At 51.5% G+C, this 9,527-nt stretch overlaps 2 protein-coding genes across 2 annotated transcripts in view; one reads left to right on the top strand and one right to left on the bottom strand.

Annotated features, from left to right (window-relative positions):
- Cks1b (CDC28 protein kinase regulatory subunit 1B) overlaps window positions 1–2,540 on the bottom strand; it is a 4,408-nt gene extending 1,868 nt beyond the window's left edge. Inside the window, exon 1 of the mRNA XM_050166477.1 lies at window positions 2,388–2,540. Coding sequence (XP_050022434.1) covers window positions 2,388–2,446 — 59 coding nt within the window. The 5' untranslated portion in view covers window positions 2,447–2,540. The remainder of the gene's footprint in view (window positions 1–2,387) is intronic.
- A 69-nt stretch (window positions 2,541–2,609) lies between these two features.
- Shc1 (SHC adaptor protein 1) overlaps window positions 2,610–9,527 on the top strand; it is a 14,945-nt gene continuing 8,027 nt past the window's right edge. The window contains 6 exon segments of the mRNA XM_050166309.1: window positions 2,610–2,943; window positions 3,641–6,202; window positions 6,753–6,823; window positions 7,322–7,738; window positions 9,167–9,353; window positions 9,436–9,522. Of these exon segments, the coding sequence (XP_050022266.1) occupies window positions 5,708–6,202; window positions 6,753–6,823; window positions 7,322–7,738; window positions 9,167–9,353; window positions 9,436–9,522 (1,257 nt within the window). The 5' untranslated portion in view covers window positions 2,610–2,943; window positions 3,641–5,707.

Genomic DNA, 9,527 nt, shown 5'->3' on the forward strand with positions numbered 1-9,527 from the left:
TATTTATTATGTATACAACATTCCTTCCATGTGTGCTTGCTTGCCAGAAGAGAGCACCAGATCTCATTATAGATGGTTGTGAGCCACCATGTGGTTGCTGGGAATTGAACTCAGGACCTCTCTGGAAGAGCAGCCAGTGCTCTTAACCTCTGAGCCATCTCTCCAGCCTGTATAAATCTTATTGTGGATATTGTGTAGTAGAGGCAGCTAGAAACACAGGTTTTGTAAATTTTTATAAGAGAATATTAAAAACAAAATTAATGGACAGTTTGAATGCATACCTGGATATCAGCCCCTGATGATATTTGTGTTTTCTCTGAGTACCCATCTTACCCACTCTATGACTGGTCAGGAAGAAGCTCCAGTGTGGAGAGGAACAGTCTACTATGGTGTGGGGTGTAGAGCAGGCATAGAGAAAACATAAAAATGTTCACATCGAATTCAGTTTCCAACACTTTCCCCCTACTTTTTGGGACAGGGTTCCCTGTGTAACAGTCCTGGAACTCAATTTGTAGAGGCCAGGCTAGCCTCTGACTCAGAGATCTGCCTGCCTCTGGTTCTGGAGTGCCATGCACCACCACTGCCCAGCTGTTAAGGGATTTGCTGTGACACTTGGGAAATCGCGTGCTTTCCTAACCAAGGTCAATGGTAAAAAAAAAAAAAATCCAACTCGACTCAGACTACCTCAGGTAGAGTTTCTCAATCTTGATGAAAATGTACTAAATGCTACCTTTGTAGTAATAACAAGAGTCCCCACCCCGTAATTCTAGTCTAATGTCAGAGAATTTACACTCTATCAAGTCCTTGGCACAAAACGTGACTTCAATGCACAGGACCCCCCCAAAAAAACAAACAAACAGCCCTCCTTTGAGCAAAAACGCGGCTGCTAAGCTAAAAGTGACATCTTCTTGGGGATGAAGCTACTGATTTCTTCCCAACCATGTAAATGTTGTAAGTATGATGTTTCATTCACAGGCACAGAAAACAGCTGAGAACAAAAGTTAACAAGCTCCAAGGACGTAGCTGTTTATCCCCTCCAAGTAAGCAGCCAGCCTGACCCTGCCTAGCTTCTGAGATCCAGGTGATGTCAGTAAAATGGTGTGGGATTTTTCTTGCCAAAAAAGATTGTTACATATTTGTCAATACACACCAATTTTCCAGGGCGCCCAAAGTCCTGGTACAGGACAGGTGAAGAATGCAGGAAAGCTAGTCAAGGAACGCAGATACATATTAGGAAAAGCGAGGGCTGGAGAGATGGCTCAGAGGTTAAGAGCACAGGCTGCTTCCCAGAGGTCCTGAGTTCAATTCCCAACAACCACATTATTGCACAACCACCTGTAATGAGATCTGGTGCCCTCCATGCCAGAATACTGTATATATAAAAAAATAAACATTACAAGCGATACAGACCAGTGTAATATCAACCTTGGTAGAATCTCATATTCTCTCAGTCTCAACTTAAATTCATGGACTTGGTACTATCACACCCAAAGTTTGCACATTCAGTGCAAGGATGTCTCACAGTCTTTGGCAGAGAGCCAGCATCTTAGACTCTGTCTCACCGTTGTTTCTCTTCCCTGTGTTCTCAGGGTCTCCTCTAGCAACGTTTCCTCAACCGTCCCCCTTCATCGCATGCTCTCCTCACACTCGTACTCAGCTGGCCCAAGTTGAGTCAGCTTAGTCCATGGATTTTTAGGTCCGTCACTGACCACTCTGCTGTCTCGAGACAGGGTTCCCATTCTGCAGCCCAAGCCGCCTGGAACTTGTGACAATGTTGCAGCCTTACTTCCAGAATGCTGAGAACAAAGGTGTGAGCTATCGTACTGGCTAACCTTGCACCTTAACAGAACACTTGTAACCTGTCTGCACACCATAAATGCTCAAGTAGTTGAGCTACGTCCAGTCTTCATGCCTCTATCTAAAACAAGGCTGACAACCACGCTCCTGCTCTTTTCTCATAAAGTAACAACACCGAAGCTCTCACAGCACTGTCCTTTTTCATTGAGCACAAAATTTCCAGTTCCGCTTTGGCTACTTTCTTTATCCCAGTAGACTTTGGAAGCGATCACTTCCTATTAGAAAAATTAACCTGAAACAAAGTTGTGAGACTGATGTGAACATTCCAAAGGTGAAACTGATCAGAACTCCAACACGCTTCTATTTAACACCCGGCCAACTCCAGATTTCCTTCCATTGTTTTACGGCCTCCGTTTACCTTTCCGCGCATGCGCTTTGCTACGGCCGCGCCCCCCCCCAAAAAAACCCTCTTGCGCACGCGCCGGTTCTGCACCGCTCTCCCCCACCCTCCGCCCTAGGTCACTAACTCCTCGCGTGCACTCTTTCGTCAAATCGAACGACCTGGCTGTAGTCCCCGCGCCGGCACTAACCGGTACTCGAACTCCTCGTCGTCGTATTTGTCCGAATAGTAAATCTGTTTGTGCGACATGACTGCTCTGCCCGAGGGCGCCCAGCCCCGCGCTGCTGGCCTGCAGACAACTCCCAGCAGCACGCGCTCCCACCCTCTTTGGCCCCGCTTTCAAACACACCGCCTGCACTTGCTATTGGTCTCTTCGGCCAAAGGCGGGACAGCTCCATCCTAAAGTCTCCGATTGGATGGCCTTGGCGTCTCCACGATTCGTAAATGAAGTGCAGTGCTCTGGTTTCTGAAGAATGAGCTGGGTCGAAATTAGGAATCTTATTGGCTCCCACGGAGCCCGTGCGCCTGCCCGCGCAGCCATTGGCCGGCTTTGGAAAGCAGACGAGTAAAGGAGGGACGGCGAGGTAGGGGGTCAGGGGTTAGTGAGGCCGGAAGTGAGTGTAATAAAGTTTGTCTGGGGAGGCCGAGGCCGGGGGAGAAAGTTGGTGCAGTGACTTAAGCCGACAGTTACGTGATCCGGAACCAGATCGGCCCGCGGTCCGGTGCGGAGACTCCATGCGACCCTGGTGAGTGTCGACTTTCTCCCTGTGGCGACCCACTCCTCTACCCCGGAACCCCTCTCCCAGGACCCTACTTCCGGTCTTGTTGTACAAGTCCCGCCCCCGAGACCCCCTCCCCGGAAGTCCCCCTTCCAACTTCTAGGGGCTCCCCGAACCCCGTCTTGTCTCTTACTGTCGGACCACACCCTGTCGTCCCACATTCCTGGAAATCCCACCCCTAGACAGGTTTTCCTGGCTGCACGAGATTAGTTTACAGCTATCTGAAACTGCCTTCTCTGGAGTCTCGCCTATACGTAGCCTATCGAAACCTGGCTTCCCGAGGGGGCAAAAGCTCGCTTTTCAAAGAACGGTTCGGCTTTGTAGGAGCGACGCCTGTGTGGGCCCCGCCCCCTCCGCGCCCCGCCCCTTCACCGTCCACGTCTGGTCCTGGGAATGTGGTGCACTCCCTAGGGACCAGGTCCCCTCGGGATACTTTTCCCTGCTGGGCTTCGGTCCATGCCTCAAAACCCTGCTCTTAGGTTCCGGACGCTTCACCTGCCTCTATCCTCTCCTTTCTTTAAGCCTTGGACTTAGTTTTCCTGTTCTCGTGCTCCGTCAGGTGGAGGTTGAAAGTTGCGGTTGTAAGCTGATTAGCAGTGTCGTTTCCCGCGTCACCTTCTCTGGCTGTGTATTAAGTTGATGGGCTGGGTTTCGTTTATGGCAGGAGAATGGACGAGAGGGTGGCTTAAGAGACCCCTGACCCCACTCCTTCCTGGGGCAGACCCTGTTCCTGAGACAGCCGTAGGTGTTCCTCTGACTGGACTGGACTAAGTATGGACTCGTGTGACGTTAAGAGGAGTGAAAATTTTTCTGCCATCAGAAGAAAAAGTGTTTCGGAGTCAGGAGTAGGGGTTAGTGTCCTTTCCGTTGTTTTTAAAAGACCCCTCCCCATAACCAGATAACTCTCGTTTGGATTCATCCTGGCCGCACTTGCCCAACCTTCCCTGTTGGAAACATTCCTGAGGTTTTCGCCATTTCCTGCTATTTCCTGCTCCTCCAGCCTCCTCCTCCCTGCTGGGCTGAGGTGCAAAACGTGGCTGTGTCGTCCCCCCCACCCCGCCAAGTCGCTGCTACCTAGCTTTGGTCCATTAGGCAGTCTCCCATCTCTTGAAACAAATTTAAAGGCTCATGCTTCCTCGTCTTCCAAATGTGCACACGATTGGTGATTCCCTGCCTCTAGATATGAAAGCTTCAGAGAAAGCCATCTCAAGATGAGGACATCATGGTGTGTGTTTGTGTGTCTGGCTTTGACGGAAATTTTCCTCCTGTCTAAGAGCTGAGGTCTTGGCTAACGGAATGACAGAATTTCTTGTCAGGAAGCGGTGTGGTGTTTGGTGGCAGCTTTCCTGGGCTTGAGGACTGGGCAGGTGACGGGAAGCTTGGTAGCTAACCTCTTTAGAGTACTGGCCTTGTTAGTCATGAAGTTTTTAATTCTCCAAAATAAACCTCAGAGGAGTTTGGAGGTAAGCCTCTAAGAAACTATTTTTTACTTTTTGTATTTCCTCACTTTTTTTTTTTTTAAATAAGTGATAGTTTATTCTGGAGCTTGGTCACTTTCTTTAACTTCCTGATGGCCTTTAGCAGAGCTGTGGCAGGAAACTGGGGAAAGAAATATGGCTTTGGTGTTATTCTGCACTTAGGGCCAGACCCCAGCTTCTGGTATCCCTTGTCCTTCCTGTCTTTACTAACACAGCTTTGTGGCCTGCAGGCACCCGTTCCGTTCCGTTCATTTTCCTGCCTCCAAGGCCAGCCCCCCTGCTCGTGTGAGGGACACTGTTGGGTGGGGCTTACAAGGAGAGAAGTAAGCTGTGGCCAAGGGGTACTAACCTGATCCCTCTCTATCGCCTGGCTTTCCTCACTGGGCCTGTGGAAAGGGCTCCAAGACGTCCGTTAGTCTTTGGTGGGTGACAGCTGTGAAGAACACAGGCTTGCTCTAGCTCTTGCACCACCCTGATTGGCCTTCCCTCATGGCCTCCACCTACATCTTCTGGGACTACTTTCCCTTCCTGGTTCCCAACTCTGTCCACAGCTGTAGTGGCTGAGGATGCTAATGGCCAGGTTCCCTGGGGCAGCCAGCCACCTCACTCATTGTATGGTGGGGGTGGGGATGGTCCGGGCTGTAGGGAAATGCTAAACTCTGGGACCCTCCTCCCCCTTTTCCCTTAGCAGCTTGTTTCCTCCTTTATTCCTCCTAGCCTTCCTGGCTTCCTGCGCTCTCTGCTTGCCCGTGTTGGTTTGGATTGATCCAGAGTTCCTCTTAACCCCTTACTTTCTTTTTTGTCTTTTTCTTGTTCTGACATCTTTCTTTCCTACGGCACCTTTCTCCTCCCCAGACAGACTACTAGTTGTTTGTATTGGGCAAGGGAGAGAGGCTGGCTTGTGTGGGGAGGTGTCTCGGCCCCTCTGAGCTTGTGAGTCAGCACTGTCCTTGGGATTGGTCTCGCTTCCTACTTCCCCGCCCCTGGGGAGGAGCCAGTTAGCTCTGGGTCCAGCCTGTACTCCTCAGCCAGAAGAGGCTTCCTCGCTGGGCTGGGCAAGGATGTGGCCTGAAATTGTCTATGTCTGACGTGGGAGAGCAGAGGCCACTTGTCCTTCGCCTCCCTAGGTCCTCTTGTTATCACCAGGCTGCAGAGGTCAGATCAGGCTAAGGGCCTGGGGATGCCCCCTGCCTGGCCCCCTTGCCTGAATTTGGCAGGGGGGCCAGGCAGCAGCCCCCCTTCTCACCCCAGCCATGGATCTTCTACCCCCCAAGCCGAAGTACAACCCTCTTCGAAATGAGTCTCTGTCATCGCTGGAGGAGGGGGCTTCAGGGTGTACCCCCACAGAAGAGCTGCCTTCCCCATCAACCTCATCCCTGGGACCCATTCTGCCTCCTCTGCCGGGGGACGATAGTCCGACTACCCTGTGTTCCTTCTTTCCCCGGATGAGCAACCTGAAGCTGGCCAATCCTGCTGGGGGGCACCTGGGGCCTAAGGGGGAGCCAGGAAAGGCTGCTGAAGATGGGGAAGGGAATGCAGGGGCAGCTCTTCGGGACTCAGGCCTCTTGCCCCTCCTCCAGGACATGAACAAGCTGAGTGGAGGCGGCGGGCGCAGGACTCGAGTAGAAGGGGGCCAGCTGGGGGGCGAGGAGTGGACCAGACACGGGAGCTTTGTCAATAAGCCCACACGAGGCTGGCTGCATCCCAACGACAAAGTCATGGGACCTGGGGTTTCCTACTTGGTTCGGGTGAGTGAACATCCTCTTTTCCACCCCTCCCATACACCCGTCCAGTTCCTCTGCTCACTCCAGATTTGCTGGGACTTCCTGCTCTTCCCCCAACATGTGTGCTGCTCGCCTCGTTCTTAAACCCACCACCTCCACCCCTTCTCCAGCTTCATGTCTTTCTGTGCTAGCCTGGGAATCTTGTGCCCAGGTCCCCTTTCCTCCATTGACCCCTACCCTCCAGCCTACACAATGCCTAAACCCATACGAGACTTTTAGTAAGTATTAATGAAAAATGACTTCTTGATTCTTACCCCTAGACTCCTCCCTTTTCCAGAGATGTCACCCCATCCCACCCAATGCCTGCTGGTCCTCGCACAATCTCTCCATAGTGCTCGGAGGACCTCTTTGGTGGTCGTCTTCACTTACGGGTGGTAGCCCCAGGCAGTGGGAAGGGTACTTCACCTTTCCCTTAGGGACTACACAGGGCAAAGTATTAGAACCTTCTGCAAAGGGTGGGGAGTGTGGGGTGGGGGAGGGGCGGCTGATCTATCCTTGCCTCCTTCCCCCACAGTATATGGGTTGTGTGGAGGTCCTGCAGTCAATGCGAGCCCTTGACTTCAATACCCGGACGCAGGTCACCAGGTTAGTGGAGAGACCAGTATATTGTTGGAGTCCTAGGGTTGGTGAAGTTACAAAGTCTCAGGAGGAGGAGGGAAGTTGAGCTTTTGGTGGTGGTGCTGGTGGCAACTTCTTATCAGATAGCCAAGAGAATTGAGACAAAGTTACAGAAGTGTGTCTGACGGGAAGCAGCCAGCTCTGGTCTGGAGAGCTTGGCTCCAGCACGGAGATTATAGGAACTTGGATTAGAAAGGTGGGGTAGGAGGTTGCTGCTGCTTTTGGGAAGGGAATGGAACGTTGAGTAACTGGGAAGAGGTGGGGCTGTAGCCATCGAGGCCCTAACCCAATCAGCCAGGAAGCCGCCCTCAGTGCCATCAAATATTAAAGGCCCTTAATTCAATCCACCACGACAAAGAGCCTGGAGTGCTCTGGAGTCTGGCCTGCTCTTCCCCTCCCCCAGCTCTGTGGCAGCCCCAGGCAATGGGAGGCCAGTGGTGGGTCTGAGTACCCCTGTTTCTCCAGGGAGGCCATCAGTTTGGTGTGTGAAGCCGTGCCTGGTGCCAGAGGAGCAACAAGGAGGAGAAAGCCCTCTAGCCGCCCACTCAGCTCCATCCTTGGGAGGAGTAACCTGAAGTTTGCTGGAATGCCAGTCACCCTCACTGTGTCCACCAGCAGCCTTAACCTCATGGCAGCCGACTGCAAACAGATCATTGCCAACCATCATATGTAATCTATCTCATTCGCGTCTGGTGGGGATCCGGACACAGCCGAGTATGTTGCCTACGTTGCCAAAGACCCTGTAAATCAGAGAGCCTGCCATATCCTGGAGTGCTCTGAAGGGCTCGCTCAGGATGTCATCAGCACCATCGGTCAGGCCTTTGAGTTGCGCTTCAAACAGTATCTCAGGAATCCACCCAAACTGGTCACCCCCCATGACAGGTGAGCTGGGACCCTCAGGCTGGGATTGGGAAGTCCTTTTCTCTTCCCATGCTTGAGGGTTCGGGAAAGGTAATGACTTACGTGGCGCTGCCCCAGTCTTCCTACTGTGTTAGGTTTCCAGTGGCTCAGCAGGAAAGCCTGCTGCAGGGACAGTTGCTTTCTTTTGTTTGCCTATGGTGGGCTTATTTCCAGCACCTCTCTCTAGGTTGCCTTTTCTAGCTGGATGGACTTTGGCTCAGGTTCCTCATTTTTAGCCTGTTCCTGTGTTCTTATATACTTTTATTTCCTTAAAGATTTGTATTTTATGTGTATGTGTTTTGCTGCATGTATGTAAGTGTATACAGTGCCTGTGGAAGCCAAAAGAGGGCATTGGATACCCTGAAACTGGAATTAAAAGTGGTTGTGAGCTGTCGTGTAAGTGCTGGAAACCAAACCTGGGTCCTGCAAGATCAGCAGTGTTCTAACCCTTGGCCACCAAACTTACCCACTCATTGTTCTGTGCTTCCTGCCTCTGAAGGTCATTAAGAATCTAGGTTTTAGGCCTGGCAGTGGTTGCGCACGCCTTTAATCCCAGCACTTGGGAGGCAGAGGCAGGCAGATCTCTGTGAGCTCGAGGTCAGCCTGGTCCACAAGAGTTAGTTCCAGGACAGGTTCCAAAGTTACAGAGAAACCCTGTCTCGAAAAACCAAACAAACAAAGAAGTAGATTGAGAGGATATATTTCCTTTTTTTCCTGCATGTGTCTATGTGTTTACGTGTGTTGGTATATGTTGCCTGTGCAAATATCCCTGCATGTGTGTGCGCGCAGAGGTCTGAAGTTGGTATCAGATGTCTTGCTCTATTGCATCTTACTTTGTTTATTGAAGGCCAGGATCTCTCATTGACCAGATGTAGCTAGCAGCAACCAGTTTATCCTGGCTACTGTCTCTGCCCGCCTCTCCCGCTGAGACTATGGGTGGTCACCATTCTTGTACACTGGTTCTGGTGATCTGCATTCTGAGCCTCACGCTGCAGCCACTGAGCTATTTCCCGAATCCCAGCACCTTTGACCTGAGATCCCTATGTTTCTTTTTTCAAGTCTGAAGTGGTAAACGGCGTGAGCATCAGGACTCTATGTCAGACCGTCCTGGATATCCCTGGTTCACTAGCACTTCCATCCCTCCTAGGAGATAGCACACCTGTCAGAAGTGAGAGTGGTTTAAAACCAAATTTAATATCAGCTCTGCCTCCTTCAGTTTGTGCAAATCTCTCCACACCTGATCTCTATTTTTGAAATTTTGGAAGGAATACCAGCCTTAAAAGAGTACAGCACCAAGTGTTAGGTCTGACCCATAGTGTATGCCTAGTATGTGTTCACCATTCTCTTCCCTCCTGGGTCTCTTGGCCACCACATCTGTACACTCACCTCACTCTGTCCTTCCCTTCTCAGGATGGCTGGCTTTGATGGCTCAGCTTGGGATGAGGAGGAAGAAGAGCCACCTGACCATCAGTACTATAATGACTTCCCAGGGAAGGAACCTCCTCTCGGCGGGGTGGTAGACATGAGGCTTCGAGAAGGGGCTGCTCGACCCACTCTGCCCACTGCCCAGATGCCCAGCCACTTGGGAGCTACACTGGTAAGCTTCAAGGATGGAGACCCCCCAGTCCAGAGTGGGAGTAGCTGGCTAGGGCCTTGGTCTTACCTGATTTTTCTTACAGCCTGTAGGGCAGCATGCAGGAGACGCTGATGTCCGTAAGCAGATGCTGCCTCCACCACCTTGCCCAGGTAGGAACAGTCGGCTGAATGGAAC

The sequence above is a fragment of the Alexandromys fortis genome, unplaced genomic scaffold (genome assembly GCF_014885135.2).
Source record: "Alexandromys fortis isolate MF-2015 unplaced genomic scaffold, M_Fortis_MF-2015_v1.1 scaffold_152, whole genome shotgun sequence".
In the NCBI taxonomy this organism is placed as follows: domain Eukaryota; kingdom Metazoa; phylum Chordata; class Mammalia; order Rodentia; family Cricetidae; genus Alexandromys; species Alexandromys fortis.